This window comes from Drosophila subpulchrella, unplaced genomic scaffold (genome assembly GCF_014743375.2).
Source record: "Drosophila subpulchrella strain 33 F10 #4 breed RU33 unplaced genomic scaffold, RU_Dsub_v1.1 Primary Assembly Seq354, whole genome shotgun sequence".
Classification (NCBI taxonomy): domain Eukaryota; kingdom Metazoa; phylum Arthropoda; class Insecta; order Diptera; family Drosophilidae; genus Drosophila; species Drosophila subpulchrella.
In genome coordinates, this window is record NW_023665577.1 from 6,622,299 (window position 1) to 6,640,741 (window position 18,443).

At 39.9% G+C, this 18,443-nt stretch overlaps 1 protein-coding gene across 1 annotated transcript in view; it reads right to left on the reverse strand.

Moving 5' to 3' along the window:
• The window catches only part of LOC119560642 (protein tipE), a 36,682-nt gene that overhangs the window by 17,051 nt on the left and 1,188 nt on the right, over nt 1–18,443 (reverse strand). The window contains exon 2 of the mRNA XM_037874196.1: nt 15,935–17,287. Coding sequence (XP_037730124.1) covers nt 15,935–16,704 — 770 coding nt within the window. The 5' untranslated portion in view covers nt 16,705–17,287. The remainder of the gene's footprint in view (nt 1–15,934; nt 17,288–18,443) is intronic.

Sequence of the window (18,443 nt, forward strand, 5' to 3'; positions counted from 1 at the left end):
CAGGGAGGTGAATAAGTGAAATAAGTGAATACAATAAAGAAAAGGTCAATGGCGAAAAAAGAAAGCTCTTCCGGCAGGGAGGAAAAGTATGAAAGAGAAAATTCAAGAGGGTAAGGACAGTTTTTAAAGAATGTACAGCTTAAGTAAAAAGCTCTCAAAAAGGCTTCGTAATTTATCTAATAAAGGTTGCTTAAAGTGCGAAGAGGTACACCTAACCTTAAATTGGATAAATGAAATTCCTTTATAGCATACTTTTAAACAGCTTCTGAAGTAAGAGAGGAAATACATTTTAATAATGATAATAGTTGATGTTATTATTATCAAATTATCTTGCCCCAAATTACGCATAGACTAATTATTGTACTATTTTTGTAAAAACCGATTAGATTAAGCTGCCAGTTGGGTAGCAGTGTGCTAATGTTAAGAATAAAATTTCCATATTAATAAAAGTAAAAAAAATAATAATAATATAACATTTAATATTTTATAGCATACTTTTAGACAGCTTCTTAGGTAATAAAAGGAATAATAATATAATGTTTATTATTTTATAGCATTCTTTTAAGCACTTTTTAAGTAAAAAGGGAATGATTATTTTAATGATGATGATAATTGATAGTAATAATAATAGTATAACATTTATTAAATCAAAAATTAAATAGGTAGAAAATATAAAGCTTCTGAGTTTCGTTTAGTGTATAAAATAAAACGTACCTGAACTCCAAGCCTTTAACCCGTAAAATGTAAAGAAATTGTGAAGTCCACTTTCGAAACGATAACGATTTGTTTACACGCCGAATGGGGAAAATGTAAAGCAAACAATGGGAAAATAAATTGCATTCAAATTCGCGGCGCCCTGCCAATTACAGTAAAGAGCGCATAAATTGGTGGCTTGAATGGGATGGGGGAAACTTTGAGCTGTGTTGTGGGTCATAGTCATAGTCAGTCCATCCACATGTCACATTCTTGCACGGCATATGACTGACCATTTCCGCTCACATGTGTGACCACTGGCTACTGGCGACTGACCACCCAAACCCCCAGAAAGCCCCACCAAAACCCCACGATTTTCCACGGTTTGTCATTGGCTATAAGTATATGGTTTATGCATTGGTGTTGTGGCAGGGAAATCGAGTTCAAGTGAACTGGCTACTGGCAACTGGCAACTGGCTTTGCCTTGGGTTTCATTAAGCCAACAAAAAGCCATAACAGCAATGGCAACAATGTCCATAAACAGAGCAGAAGGCAATTCCGATTCGTGTGAAGCTCTGCGAGTTACGGGCTTAAGTAGCCAGCCCCCATTCAACGCCCCCGAGAAAAGGTGACCAATGTTAGCGGGAACTCAACTTTCCGGAAATCAACTGCCACCCACCACCCATCCACCCATCCGAATAGGCCATACAAATTGATTTTCCCACTCCTCGCGAAAACTCCACACGGCAAGTTCATTTTCGCCTTTTTTCGCCGTTTCCCTTCGATTCGTTTCGTTTCTGATGATATTAAAGTCGGGTTAATAAAATAGAATCTTTTACGATTTCCTCGACTTTTCCCATTCCCAAATCTTAGGCATCCTTCGGGCACATGTCAATTACCCAACAGCCCAAAGTCAGTCAGAAAGTCCGGTAACAAATCAATTAGGCCACAATACTCCAATGCGGTTGCGAAGGGCTGAATGGAGTTCCTCCTGACATGGACCAGATTAATGTTGACTTAACCTGACCATTAATTCTCGCCTTTGACAGCTACAGATTAATTCAATGAGCTCGCGGAGTTGCGTTTTGCGGGGGATTAAGCGCGAAAGTCCCGCTTTATCAAGTGGGTAAATGGAAATTAATTGGAATAGTGGTTTTGGATAGCAGAAAATTTTAATTTATATACTTTATAAAACCCGAAAAAGATGTTAGTTTTCAAATAATATATTATTTTCCAAGAAGAAGGACACTTTAAGTATTGGAAAGTATATTAGACTTAATAAATATTTCCAGACTCCAGATGGTAAAGTTCCAGTTGTAAATGTATCTTTTAAATCAAGAAATCTTGTCAATTGTAGACACTTCCTCGAAGCACAAATATGAGCACCTCAATTTAAAATAAAGGTTCTAAAAGAAATAAATATAAATCAAAACCGAATTACAGCCTCCGGTTTAAAATTGATGTAATAAACCATTTAAAGCGAATGCCATACATTTCAATTATATTTATATGCCGTAAATTGCGTTTGGCCCCAGGTCCCTTGGTTAATTATAACAAAATATTGATGTAATAAAGGCAAAGGCAATTTCACCGCTCACACGAATAAAAGTCAATCTCAGAGGCAAACATACGCAAACACGCTGAAACAAACTCAAACAAACAGACAAACAGCGGCTGACAAGTTTCGGCTGTCATGTGCAATTTGCTGTGAAAGGTCGAAACCCAATCGATCGATGAGTGTGCTTAATTGTTGGTCAGAAATTGGAGAGAGCGGGTCCTACTTTACGCATTGATCCATTTATATTGACACTTGTTCGTGCTTAAAAATTAATCAGCGATGAGGTTGTGTTCGATTCGAGTATCCGTTTTCAATCTGCACATTCATCATTTTTACCGCCCACCTTTATCAATTATTTAGGCCCGAATTTCAGGAGGACTTTCAGTAGGAAAAGCTACTTAGCGGCTTAGCCATGGACCAAAAAGGAGTGACGACAAATGGCCATTGTGAATTCATGTTGGTTTCGACACGTGCCGAATGTCCGACAAGGTAAAGAGATTTATGGTCGAATGGGGAGCTGGGGAAAGGACTTCAAAGGACTGCGAAGGACTCGTCATGGATGTGGCTAATCTAGCCCCAAAGGGTTACGTTCTGTTTAATTCATTTGCCCTGGTTTTATCTCTGCTTATGGCAATTAAACACTTCCCAAAAACCCCTTGATCTGTGGTCAGTTTCAATTTGTTCGATTTTTTCCTCCATCCATTGAATCATAATCAAGAGCTGCATCCATCTTCTGCCCATCCGATCAGCTTTCCATGATGAGCCCAGCTCAGTGCGGATTCATTGTTTGTTTTATTAACCCCAATTAGTGCCACTGCTCCATCCCAGAGGATTGTGTCCGATGCAATCCGATTGGCTTTCAATTAATTGACAAGCCATCATAATTGATGCCCAGTCCACATGGCTACGCATTTATTAAACAACCGACAGTGGCAATGGGGCGACCAAAATTAACTTATAGCCTGTAGAGGCTGTTTTCCGGTATTAACTTGGTATTCAGTCATTCGATTTCCCAAACGCTTAAACTGTGTGTGTATGCAAATTGTGTGTGGGTTTGCTAATCAGGTATTGATTTATATGGTGTTAATTATCAAATCCAGTTGTGTACTACAAAACTAGTTCCTAATTTTAAGAATGTAGTAAAACCATAAATATTGTAGTCAATTTGCAGCTTTTATTAGTCTCTAATGTGGAAATATTTAGTTAATCACTAAGTTAATTTGAGGACTTATCACATTAATTTAAAAATGAACTGTTGCATCTTTAAATTAAAATATAGCTTTAGTAAATAAGTAACATTTTGAAGGCAATGTGTAGATATTGATTTTTGCTATCAATGCATTTATTAAACAACCATTTATTGAATATAAATACTACTGACACTAAAAAAACTTTAACTATAGTTTATTGTATTTTTTTTTTTTCAACAGCATCCATTCAACAATAATTCGGTAAAAGTTTAAAACACACTCACAGTCTTCTATCCCCCTTCAAAACCAATTTGAACATACCAAAAATTTCCAATTCGTTCGCCATTCCTTTGATGGCTGTCATAATACTTAAAAATAAGCGATAAATTTAAATCAATGGCTCAATAAGAATGATTTAATTGCGTTTTCATTTGTCTGGCCGTCCAAAAGCGTCTGGCGAGCTGTTAAAATTCAAATTAAAAGCCAGAACGTGACCAAAAAGTGGCACTGGGCTGGGGGCGCTCTTCGGCTTTAATAGGCAATTTGCAGTCGTAATCCAAATGCAGGGGGCTGGCAAAAGTCACGCACCGCCTAAGGACAACAATAATGGCCGACAATTCGGATACAGATACAGAATACATTCAGATACATTCAAATTCAGCCGCAGGACAGCGAAATTATTTTACACATTTAAGGCGATAAACCTTGGTCCAACGGCAAATGCAAGTGGGCTGAAATATTAGTGGCAAATGCCAGGGCTTAATGGCCAATAAATCGATTTGCTTTCGGCAGCCAGAGCGACGCACTGCAGCCTTGCCACCAATTTTGGCATCGTTTCTGGGCTGGGGGATCGGAAAAGGGAGAGATATGGGGGCCAGTCCTTATCGGCACGCATGCACGCAGCTGGCGGCAATTTGGATACGAAGATAAAACATTTATTGGCCACATAAAACGGGTGAAATTACCAAGGACCCGACTCCACAGTGGCCACATCCTGTCCTCCGGTCCGGGATATTGAGTTCGACTCGCATTCCGATCGCCTTTGTAATTTCCCGCTGCCCCAGCCCCTGCAGCAAATCAATTTTGGTCTTTACTTCTCGGTACTGTTCCTGTTCCTCTTCCTATCCATTCAACATTTTGGGTCCACAAATTAGACAAATGATTTGGCACATTTGTCATAATCTTGCCAAAGGGATTGCCTTTGTCCAGGCTGCCAATGGACCCAACTGTTTTTCTAAACTCTTTGTCAGCTTTCAAGATGTTGTGGAGCAGCTGAGGGAAACGGAAAGCCTTTACTAAATGACAACATTCAATGCCTTGTCCTTTATTAAGGTTTTCTCCAGATTAACTGCTTATGCGACCTTGTTCAAATCTGTGACATTTACTCAAGAGTTCCCTTAAGAGAGTTATAAATATTAAATAATGAACATGCGTGTCTGGGATTTTCTAAATTCTTGTGATGTATTTTTAAATGGTGAATATGGCTAGCTGCACGATTGAGTTAAGATTTATTGAGCATGAAATTCTTGTAAATATTTTTATGAGTTTATAAAATGCCAAAGAACCAAAGAAAAAAATTAAACATATATAAAGGTAGTGGACAAAAATCTTCTGATGCATTTCTAAACTGTGAATATTGCAAGCTAAAGGAATGTATAAATATATAAATTAATTTGATGAATTTATAAAACATCAAAATATCTAGGATGTGTAGAAAAATGCCGTGTTTATTATTCTTCTTTCAAAGAATTGTAGGCTTTGTCATCGTAGGTTCGTTTCGTCATTTCCCATCCATTCCGTTTGTCCTTTCAAATTTATCATCTCGCGGAAACTTCAAAAGCACGAGGCGGAAACTTTTGTCTCAAGCGGTGCAGAAAAGAGCGAAAAAGTTTAATTAAATAAATTACAAAATGCTTTGCCAGCGACAACAATTCATTAAAAAGGCCGAAAGACAAAGGCGAGCCAGTCGGGGCGAAAACAAACAAAAAGTTGAGGCATCCTGCCAGACGAGCGTTTTTCCTAGCGATGCGTTTTGCCAGGTTTCAGGAGAATTGAAAGCCCACTGTGGAGGAGCCCATAAATCTCAGCAGGTAAGTGGGTGGTTGGTTTCGGGTGGCCTAGGGTGGTTTCGGATGTGGTTTAGGGTGGTCCGTGCATAGACAATGGCGGCTAAGCAAAAAGCGGGCAGCCACAATAACTTTTAAGAAATTATTATGTTGTTTTTGCCGCTTCCCCGGTTTACAGATTGCCATAACCGGGAGAACTAGCATGGACACGATGGAAACGATGTCGACTTATTTGCATGTTTGTCAGGATTCTTTTTTTTTATTTCTGCTGCTGGGTGCTTTTAGTTTCCGGCGCGTTGCACTTGGAGCGAGGTTCTGACAAAGTTGCCGCACAGACAAACAATGCGAAATTGCGGGGGCGGAGTCCTTTCAAATTGCGTTGAAAGCTCCCGAATGTCCCATTTTGCTGGTTTTTTTTCTGTCGTAGGGAAAAGGCCAGCAAAAAGAGGCGAATAAAAAAATGAAGCCAGCAGAAAGCGAGGCGAAAAAAATATGTGACACGAACAACGGCAAGCGACAACGTTCCGGAACAGAAACGGAAATTGTGAAATATACAAATGTTCGTCTTGTTTAGGTGAGCTACATGCTAACTGGCCCGGCCACCCACCTACACAGGGAAAAAAAATAGTGGATATCAGAAAAACAAATTTGGATAAATTTCAGTAGAGAACTCTTAATATTGAATGAATAATAAAGGTCCTATACAAAAAAGACTATTGTTATAAAGCCTAGAATTACAATTGATTAAAATACAAATTATCTTCTTCCTGAATGTCTATTTAAGTTTATCGAGAAATATTTAATATACGAGTAAAAAAAAATACTTCTAACATAAAAACAATCATTTATGATTTAATTACAACTTTTACATTTCTTTCATTTCAATAATTTAATATTACACATCAATACTTCTGGTTCTTATACTATCCTGATTTGAAAACCTTTTCAAGAAATATATTTAAAAATATTTTTAAGAGGGTATTTCCTTTATCCAATATATCATACTTATTTTAACCGTGTAAGCTATGTTCAAAATAATAGGAAGTAAGTGGGAAACAAATACTTTTTTGTAGAAAAATAAATTGATTTGGTAAACTAATTTGTATAATCTTACTTATGTAACTTTATTTTTTAATATTTATTCAAATTTCAAAACAACTGGTTAATAAACTAGCCTGAATTGAAATTGTCGTTAATATTATGACATTAGGACCAAGAAAACCTATATTATAACAATTCATTTTTGTTTTAGGAAGATATTCAAGAAGTGCAGTTAAATGTAGTTCTAAAAGACGTTTTTCTTATGAGACACATTATATTTTTTAACAGTGTAAGCCCGAGCTAGGACGCCTCCAGAGTTTAGCGGACAAGGGTATAAGGAACGCTTTGTAATAAAAATATATGGATCTGGACTGGACAACGGCAACATGTCACATTGTTAAAAAAGAGGAGCACAACAAAAAAACGGAAACGAAGGACGGCAGGGAACAGAACGGAGCAATCCCGACAATTTGTAGCCAGGCGTTAAACGCTGGAATATCCGGTGAAACACGCTTATTAAAACGGCAGCATTTAGGCAGGTTCACACCCCACTTTGTCCGCAGGGATAACAAATTGGAAGGACAGCAAATAAGACAGCAGAACAGCGCGATCGTGTAATGAATGTAAAAAGACACTTCGGGCAACAAAAAGGTCGACTATTGTACACAATGGCACAATTCAGGCAATGAGAGCAAAAATGTATAAGTGCTTGTATAAATAATTTATATTCTTGTGTGCTTAAATCGAAATGAAATTTATTGGAGAGGTTTTAATATTGAAAATGTTTTTATAGGCAAAAAAAACAAGTGAAATGGTTTCCAGTTGCAAATACTTTTATGAAATTCCAAAGTTGTAATAATATCCAACCAATACATTTTATTTTTTAATATTCAAAGAAAAACAGCTATGAAAATAAATGATTGCCTTTTTTGAAATTGATTGTTTTTAATTCAGACATATTTGTTATGGCAAAAGGAAATATATTTTTTAAGGAAAAAATACAATCATACGTTTACAATTTCACACCATTTTTTTGATGCTCTGTAAAAAGGTAATGAAAGTGAGCCGGAAAAAATATTATTGAAAAATATGTTAGTTTAATTCCCAGAAGGATGCATTTATAGGACTTTATTCAAATGATTTTTTAAGGTTTTAAAGGCAATAATATGCAAAAATTGCATTGACAATTTGACAATTGTATTCATATTTATAAAAACTGGTTTTACTATTTAGTTTTATTTATATTTCTGACTTTTAGGCTAAATGCAAGCAGTTTTCTTCATATGAATCTTGCAGAAGAAGTCAATAATCGATTTAGATAGCCTTCGAAAGTCGAACCGCAAGGTCCTGGCTAGCAAAATATGCCTTTCTTCTATAATTGGCTGTCACTGGCAACCGACGAAACGAGGAATTTCGTAATTAGTTTTGAGCTGCTCCCATTTTGTGTTTTTGTGTGGTTTAATTAAATCAAATATCCTTAAGGCTTTGATAATTGGCATGGCCGGCCGCAAGAACTGTCAGAAATCATTGCAAAATATTGGCAAGCCGGATCCTCGACAAATGGTTGGCAAGAAAATGACTTTTGGCAGCGGGCCAAAGGCCTAGAGAGAGAAAGGAAAGGATTTGTAATTACGAAATTAAAACAGCGACAGCTGGCCCAAAAATGCATGATGGACTGTCCGAAAGTAAATGAATGGATGGGTGGGTGAGGCTCTGAGACTAGATGGATTGGCAGGAGGCGGACAATGTGGGTGGATCGGCATTATAGCCTTGTGGCTCAACAATATCCGTTGGATGTGCCAGCTGAGCTGCTCCTGCCGGCATGTCCTGCCACTGACGGATGCGGCGGATGCACCACCAGTAGGAAGAAGATAGGAGGAAGCAGCACCACCCATCCATCGGCAACATAACCGACAAAAACACGGCCAACAACAAGTGCAACGTGTCGTGACCGAGGCCACACCCCAGGCATTTCATTGGGCTCTGAGTGGGTTGGATTGGGTGGCATTTGGGTGGTCTTTGGGCGGCATTCGGGTGGCATTTGGTGGCTCTTCGGCTGGCCTGGCGGCAGGTGGTCTCTCATTGAAATTTGTTGCATTATGCTCGGGATGCTGGCTGAATGTCCTTGCACGCTGCTCTCTCTTCTGCTGCACTTGATTGTCAACAAAAATTGTTTTGCTGCATGTCCTTGTTGCAGTAGCAGCAGCAGCAGCAGCACTTTGAAGTGACTGCAATGGCAGGCAAAAGGACACGCAGCTGTAATTAAATTTGCAAAAGAAACGGCTTCGAAATTTAATCTTCTCTTGCGGCCAAATTAGTGCCAAACAATGTGACATTGTTGACAATTTAAACCAAAATAAACACACGTGGTCCTTTCACTCACTCCGTCTCATTTTCCTTGGTTTTCCTCTGTTTTTTCACGTAGACACGACTACACTTGAAGACGGCCATAAAGATAAATGTTTTATATACGTGAATTGCTTTGAATAAAAGCTTTGTTTGCCCTGTTTGTTTCACGGGCCCAGACAAAAACACACAGACAAACTAACAGACGAACAGGGGGCCTGCTTCCCACCGCCACTCACATAATAACTCATACGCCCCGTGGAGCGCTCTTCTCAAGCGAATCCTCCTTCTCGCTTTACATTTGGCAGCTTAATTGCGATTGTGGGGCTGGCAAAATGGGGGTGTACTCAAAACGGAATTCCTTAATGTGCAGTTAAAACTTTAAATGTTGTTAATTCAAAGTGTTTTCGCGATAATCTGACGAAATTAAGGGGAGTTTTAGATACAGTTCCCCGAAGCTACCAATTTCGTGTAACGTTCTTGGGAAATTTAAAAAATCTCTTCACTCTGCCTTCTCTCGCCGTTTAACTCGGCACATATGTCTGAAGATACTTGGGTCCTTTAATATGATGTTCTAACAGCCGTATTAAACCAAATGTCTGACCATTAAAAATCGCACGCGTTTCCTTGGGCAAAAGATATACAGCTATGTTCAAAATAATAGGAAGTAAGAGGGGAAAAATATTTTTTTTCTTAGGTAAATAAATTGTATTTGCATAATAATTTGTAATGTATTCATTAGTATTACTTTTATACTCCATTATTTTCTTTTCCTTATAATCTCTTATATTTTTGCGAACTCATCTGTACTTGTGTGAGTTGGCGTATCCTTCTTAGCAAACGCGTATGTGGGTTCGCAATTTATTATGAGATGCCTCATCTTTAGGGGCCGCCAAGCAAAAAAGCGGAATATGCTGGCGGGGCCATAAATTCCTTTTAATAACATATTCAAATTTAGATAATATCCGCCTCTAGTGCAATATTAATGCTTGCATCCTTCACAGATATGTATGGTTTTCTCTTTCATGAGCTCGGATTGTGCAATGACGGACGCCTGAAAACTTTACTCAGTTATGCCGACTCCTAAATTATCCGGGTGACAGCTTTGAGAAATTCCAGGACTTGAACTTTTCTTCGTCTGGCGTTTGGTTTCCCTGCTCAACTCAAAGAGATTCAATGAGGTCTCGGGTTCGCCCTCCCTGCGTTATCATTCCGGATTCATAGTTAGGACACAGAAACTTCTCAGCATTTACGTAAGAGCCTTCATGAATATGTATTCCCCGGGGAACGTCTGTGTGCTCATGTTATTAATGAGGCATTTGCAACGTCTCCACTAACTTGGCGGATCGGACTTTTCTGGGAACTGGGGAATGGCCCTGGAGGTGGTGTAGGGATTTGCTGGGGATTTACTTGAATTGACTGACGACGACTGAATTCGCTGCCATAGCCAGCCAATCTCCAATCTTCAATTGAACCGAGCAAGAAATGGAAATTTATTGAACAGCATTCATATGCTGCGCATTATTAATATCGATTAGGGGGCGTTGTGGGCGTGTCGACTCAGGGTGACTGGCGCATCTTGTGGATACATATATACATATACGTGTGGGTCCGAGATTGAGATAGCTTGCACTTCTCTAGTTCCCTCTCGGCATAGATAAATAAAAAATAGGGGTCTACAACAATGGTCTCTGGTTCTCTGGGGTATCTGGGGTATCTCGGGTGTATCTCGGGCATGAAAGGGGCTGTGGATCCGCTTTTTTGTGCCACCATTGTTTCCAGCTTGGCGAAGGGGATACGTGACACTCACCCGAAACGCAGAAAACGGACAACATCTGTCTGCGACTAAACAGCATTTCAGCAATAATCAAGAGTCCTTTGTTGTTGCCATTAGATTACGGCAGGCTGCTAAGCCAAAACGAACAAACCGAACCACATGTGATTATGTGAGCTTTTTGGGACCGAAACAGGTGAACCAATTTTGAAAGATTGATGGTGAGCCTATGCATATATGTCCCATATATTGGAAACCAAAACATCTCTTTCTGACCATAGCCTATCGAAATTGGCAAACAAAAAACGCACGATTCGTAAAAAATCATTTAGGAAAATGAAAGACGTGACTTCGTTGCATTCTCAGCTGCTTGGGATGTTCATAAAAGGAGCAAAATTGATTTTTCTATAAAAAATAAAATAAAAGAAAGGAAGGGAAAGCAGCACAAAGTGGCACACTCGCATAGACACACACACACACACACACCCGTTCACAAAGAAAAACGCTTCTAGGCAGCCGCAAAAGCAGAAACAGAAGTAGGCCACACTAGGAGCATTTCCCCCATGGCACCCATTTCCATCCACACCCACTATTTTGCCACCCCCTACGACCCCAAAAACCCCCCACTGCTCAACCCTTAAACTCTTGTTTGAGCTGCACTTGAAGAAGATGCTGATGGTGGTCATACCCTCGCCAAGGGAACCACAAAACCATGAAGCTAGTTTAGCCAAATCGCACTTTTCAAGCTTCTTGATTTAATCATCCCCAGATGAAACAGATGAAACTTTTTATAACTTTCACATTTTTATGGCCATGCCACTTACCGCATACCACTGCATTTAATTAAATTTGTCCTAATTAAGCAGATTTCTCACTAATATTTTTTTATAGCTAACATTTAATTAAATGGGATTTTTTATAAGCGGACAGAACATATTTAGCGTACACAGAGAAAACTATCTAAGAACAATGTTCTTGAATTGAGAACATTCGTTCTTACTTACACTGTTAAGTACATTTTGGTATCAATATAAGAACGAAATGGTGAGAAGAGAAAAGGTAAATTGAATTTATTTAACAACTTTTTAATAAGTATACACTAAGGACTGAAGTAATAGTTTATTTGTACATACAATGTACTTCAATACCGCCAAATCAACTTGATTCGAGCAAAATAAAAAGATTTTCAACTTAAAAATGTCGTTCTAGTTTTAAAAACATTTTCAACTGAGATGAGAACGTCAGAACTTTTTACGTGTAGTAAAAATATGTTGTGCAAATCATGCAGTCTAAATGATTTATTTAAATACCTAATTTCTACTGAATATTATAATATTGAACTTATCAATAATGATGCATTAAATTAATGACTTCATTTAATTAATGACTTCAGTGATGAAGATCGAAAGCTAATATTAAAAAAGTAGTGAGGGTAGTAAGTAGTAAGAATAAGCAGTAAAAATAAGTGAAAATAATAAGTAATAAATAACAAGTAGTAATTAAAAGTAGTAACATGCATGGTAAAATATATTAAATACTTAGTTTTCTAAAAATTATCTTTCTCAATAGGATAACAATTCAATCAATTCCCATTTCTGTTCGACAATTTGATTAAAGCACTTTTGTTATCAACATAGAAAGCTGTTAATAAATACTAATGAAACTGATTAGATTTATGGTAAGAAATGGCCATATTTTATATTTTTATTGAAAGCTTAAATCAATTATTTTGTTTTGATTCCGTTGAATGAAATATGTTAGTCCGATTAAAGTGCCAGGGTATCTCGACATCGACTCGGTGTTGACCTGGTCTAGCCTACTTGGCTTTTAACTCCTGCTGGCCGTGGCTACTTGGTAGCAGAGGCATTTTGGTGGCTTTATTGGCGGCGATTTAGTTGCGTTATGGCCAAATGATTGAGTGGCTAAAAGGCCCGCCACTCGAATATGGCGGCAACGTGCGAATATGGCATAATGCTACCCCATAATCATTAGCCAACCGGCAATGTGCTAAAACTATTCGTATTTACCTCCTTTAATTTTTTTGCTGCACTTAACTGGCAGCTTATTTTGCATACCGTTCGAATTGCAAAAGAGTTTTTAGTCAAGTGCCGTGTGAATGATATCCGGCAAATCCCTCAGCGGTACGGCAACTGTGACTGTGAAACAAAGTCGGATTCAGCGACAAGAAAAGGCATCAGCGAAAGGTAAGCTGATTATGTAACACACATTCAGGGGGTGGCTGGGATGTGTGTTTCCACTGTGCATGCCAGATAGCAGATAGCTAAAGCTGACGCCATTTTGTTTCGCAACTTTTCAACAGCTCTTTTTCAACTGTTTTTATTAGTGATTTCCGTTGAAAATAAGTTAAAATATGCGCATTAGATACATTTTGCACCACCATCGCCACCGCCGCCCAAGGAATTTGCAACTGAAACTTTTTGTGGGAGAATATGTTGAACATGCACCTGCAGCTGTCCGCAGACTTATTCGCACATCCAATATTGCTTTAGACTTGCTTATACAGCGCTCGAAAATATTTCACATTCAGGTTTTAGGCTGACATGGGCTTGCTACTCAAAAAGTGGTATAGAAAAAATTAAAATTTTTTTAAATAGCTCCATTAAGGGAAAACAACTTTTAAGGAACGATAATAATAAATAAATGTGATTTAATTTTTATTTTTAAGGGACTGTTATGATTTGCGTTAAAGTGTTGTACCCGATTCCTTTGATTTTTAAGTTGGTTTTGATTAAATTTACTATTTTTAATTATTTTTAGAAAAAATAAGAATAAATAAATCATTTCTACATTTAAAAGTATAAGTCACAGTAGTCTTTAAAATATAAAATCCGCAAATAATGATTGTTTACAGTATTGAAACTAGGAGAACTCAAATGGTTTTAAAGTAGTTTTCTGTGTATGGTCAGTGGCGGATCCAGAATTTGGTAGAGGGGGATATAACAAAATTTTGTTGAGTAGAAATTAAGAATTATGAATAAAATACACATTTCTTATACTTCTTTACCCGAGTGGGTCCGCTCATGTGTATGGTATGTAATATAATATTGTATAAAAAGTGCACTTTAAGGAGACATAAAATTCCATGGTAAGAATAAAAAATTTCAACTAAATTCGAGTTAATAACTATAGCCATTTTCTATAAAAATATCGACATTATCATCATTGTTAATAATATTATTATATTTGTCCCTTTCTTTTATTCCTCCTTAAGAACATCACCTTATGTGAGCTATTGAATGCGCCAATAAGTACGCTACAGAATCGTGCCATATTTGTGAAACGTGTTTATTTGCGTACTTTCGCTTTGTGTAAGGCCTGACTGAATGGGGTCACCTTTATAATCGAAGGTCGTATGGTCGTATGGACGGCAATTATTCGGCGATCTGTGCAGCCAAAGAAGGATTGCGAGGCAGGCCACTCCTGGCACTCCTCGCACTTGGCCGGCAATTGATGGAGCCGCTGGGCCAGTCCAAGCCAAGCCAAGCCAGGCAGTTGGATGAGCCAGACAGGGGAAAACAAAGGATTCGATTCGACGGGGAGCACTCGGCGCGCTTAAATTGCCCAGCCAGGCTGGCATGTGAGTGCGCCCTGGCTGCCATGACATTTGAATAATGCACGTACCAAGTGAATGGGCGGACAGGAGCGGGGGCTGGCCGAAGGAGCAGTGGGGGAACAGACCACCAATTCATTATCGATTGAATCGATGTGCAATGAGTACTGAAAACTGATGGAAATTTCCTCGAAAAGGGAAAATGGAAGGCAAAACAATGGCACAGATTCGATAAGGCCACAATTCGAAGGGAATTCAATAAACACAGGACATTAAAGACCAGCTGGCAGTGGAGTTGAAGTATGGCCCATTGTTTTCTATTTACTTGATGGCCAAATGTAATTGTCAGTGTCCCGGAAAACTCGGCACCCCCCTCGGCCAGCACCTCGAATTCCATTACCGACGGCTCTGTCAACAGCTCAACATATCAATCATACGCAGTGTGGTGCGTGCTGGGTGCGTGCCCTAATGCCTCGACTGCGGTGCAGGGTGGCACATACATGCGACGCCTGGTCTTATAAATAATTTAGACCGCATATTACTCCGAAATAACAACACCACCCCTCCCTTGACACCTTCATACCCTCAGACACACACACAAAAACTGTCATTAGTGAATTATTTAAATTACGCCGACGCCAGGAAAGCAAATATTGCAGACAGGAAGGAACTTCCTGCTGAGGGAGTTTTGTTAAATTAACTTACTGGCCGAAAGAAGGAAATGTACGTAAGTGTACGTCAGGCACAGAAATCGTTTTAAATTCATGTATATTTGAATAATATAATTGCAAAACTGGGTTGTCGCTGCTTTATGAGGCAAGGAAGTTGGCTTGAGAAAATGTATACAAATTACTCGAAATGAGTTCGTGTTCTTCCACTAAATACGTTTTAAGCTTTAAGAAATTAAATATTATACTTATATAAGTGTTGTTTTTAGAGTTTATTAAGTAATTTAACTTTAAAATGCATCGAATGTTTTGGATGGAATGCATAAGTATATTTTAAAAATGCCATCTACTAAACTTTAAATAAAAATGTACAAATGTGCATTGTAAGCAAATGCATACTGCGGAGATTCATTCAAATCAGTTGTGAAAAGGATCTCTAATTTTAAAGGACCATTTTTAAAGAGATAAGTAAGATCTTTATCATAAATATATATATATATAACTCTCGTAACCATTTTAAGAATCAATATAGAATTCAAATATAAAGAGCTATAGCTTCCAAATTTTCAGATAAAATTTCTTTCTATGGTTTTCATTTATGCCGCTCCAAAGAGATGCAATTGATTAATGTCCCTAGTATCAAAGAATATTTGTACCAATATAAAGTACTATATATCATTCAAATATCTAATTTGAAAAAGAATACCCCAAGCTGGAATACCTTTATTTGAGTAATGTACCATATAACTGCATTTCGATCAGTTACGGATCCAGAACTTAGTTGTGGGGCAGATATATAAAAAAGGTTTGTTGTGTATAAATCAAAACATTTTGAATATAATTCATATTATATGCACTGTTTAACCCGAGTGGGGGTTATATCCTCTATAATCAACCCCCCCACCCCACCGCGGATCCGCGCAAAATGTTTATTATACCTTTATTACAGTTAGGTATCAAGCCACAGAATTTCGAATGTACTACAAATCTTAGGGATCCCAAGCCCCCCAGCACATTCGTCACTCACCTGAGGTTCTCGATGCGCGGCCTTCGGCACTGCGGCCGATTGCGGCGGTGGCTGCGATCCTTCTTGCAGCGGCAGTCGCAGTGCATGATGCAGAGGGCGATGGACGAGATGACCGTTATCACAAAGGGCACCGCGAAGAAGTGGATGATCATGGCCACCTGGTCGTCGTGGTTGTAGGACGTGAGCACCACCGTCTTGTTCTTGCGCGAGTAGAAGCACGGGAATATGGCGCCCTCGATGCCGTAGTACCCGTTGAAGTTCTTGCACGTGACCGACGGCGGATAGCCGCAGCCCTTGATGTTCACCAGCAGGGTGGCCTCGCCGGATTGCTCCATGTCCGACGTGAAGTTGCTGTAATCGGTCATGTTCTCGGGTATCGTAATGTTCTGCTCCACGAATGTCACATAGATGTGAATGCAGCGATACAAATCGGAGGTGCAGCCCTCGCGACACGAACTCCACGAGCAATTGAAAATACCGACGAGATCCTCGCGACGGGTGGTCGTGCACAGCGTGGGCTTCTCGATAAAGTCGTGGCTCAGCGTCGATATGGCCGGATCGACGTAGAGCGGTACGAGGAAGAGCAGCGAGGCGCCGGCGGTCACCGAGAAGAAGGCCAGTGTCGAGGTGCCATAGAAACGCGCACGTTCCCGCCACGAACGAAAGCGCCGATTGCCATTTTTCTTTTTCGGAGCCAGTTCTCGGATTTTACGTAACCGTAGCTCTTGTTGTTGCTGCTCGAGTAGTAATTCCGAACTGCCACTCCTCATATTATTGTCGGTGCACACAGGGCGCTGATGTTGCTGATTGTTGCTGCTGCTGCTGCTGCTGCTGCTGCTGCTGCTGTTGCGAGTGTTGCTGCTGCTGCTGGCGTTGCTGCTGCTGTTGCTGCTGCTCGTATTGCTGTTGCTGGCTGCGCAGCAGCAGCTGCAACGGCATCAACGCTGCTCCGTCGCCGCTCCGTCGCTCTGCTGCCGCTCTGCTGCCGATGTTGCACTTACAGTCGTGTGTGCAACTTGCGACGTGCGACGTCCCAACGTCCGCCTACCGCAACATCCAAAAAGAGAGAGAGAGAGAGCGCTCGGACTTTCAGGTTATGTACACACGCTTCGGCGCAGATGGAAGTCCAGAGAAAGCTATAGGGATAGTATAGCTGTAAGGAGAGTATCTCGAGGAACAGCTGTTCGGGAGAAAGTCGGCGAAGGGTAGCGATAGAGACAGCAACAGAGAGACAGAGAAGGGGAGAGACAGAGAGCTACAGTCAGAGAAAGGCGCGCTCTGGCGTTTTCATTTGTCCTGGCTGATTGTTTACTCCGCTCGTGGGTTTTGCACTTTCTAACCGCAGCTAAAACACTGAAAAATATTATTATTACTTAGTTGGTTTTTGAATACGTTTTATTTTTTATTTTCGGTATTTTTTAAGGTTTATTTTCAAATTCTCTTTACATTTTGCGGCTTGCGTGGGTGGCACTTTTTCACAAGTCACAGCTGTTGATGTAGGTTAGTTAGAGAGTATATCTTGGAGAGAGAGAGAGTTGTGGAGAGAGTGTGGGTGAAAGTGCTGCTGTCCAGGCTGGCTGCGCTGCCGGCGTCGACTGCGCCGTCGACTGAGCAGCCAGCGTCGGCCGCGGCGTTTGAATGTCTACTGGTGTCGCCCTAGTGACTGTGTAACCTTTTTGTCTCTGTGTGTTGTGGGTGGAATTATTTATGCTACACATTTTGTGCGGCGGCTTTTCGCTTTTCGCTTTTTGGTTGCCAGTTGCCAGTTGCCAGTTTCCAGTTGCCAGTGCCTTGGCATTTTCCTTATTATTCTTCAATTTATTTGCATTTGCTTGCCCTGCCAGGACAACATCCTTGATTTATTACAGATCTCTCTGGGAGAAAGTCTGATCCAACTATAAAGCTTCTGCCGCCCCCCCCCCCAAAAAAAAAAACACAAAAAAAACATCCTTTGGTTCACCTTGGTGGTCTATTTGAAAACTGCTGCTTGTTGCTGGTGTTTGTTGTTTTTGTTGCAACTTCGCGTGACTCTGGACTTTCGGACAGGCACGGACATTAGCTCTCGTCCTTTGTTCTTGCCCCGTTTTATTGCTGCTCTGTTTCATTTCATTTCATTTATTTGGCTGCCTTTGTTTTTGCCACGGCACGCATTTCACAATTTTCATCATGGACACCCCCACACAAATACTGGCGCACGGTAGGTGAACCCGACTGTTATTGCCCCTGTGTAGTTGGTATGATTTCATTCGGGCAACGCGGCGTATGAGTAATGCACTTGGCTGGCACAAAGATTTCTGGGTAAATTATCCAAGCCACGGCCACACGGACATTAAAGGCGGACGTTCTGGAAGCTTTTCCATTAAATCTCCAAGAGAAATGTCAGGAGCAAGAGCCGCGGCAGCAGCAGGCCAGGAAATCGCTCGGGAAAACTCCTTGAGCGCCTGTCATTGCCATAAGAATTGAGTCGCAAGCACACAGCAAAAATCATGGACCTTAAGAAAGGACGCTA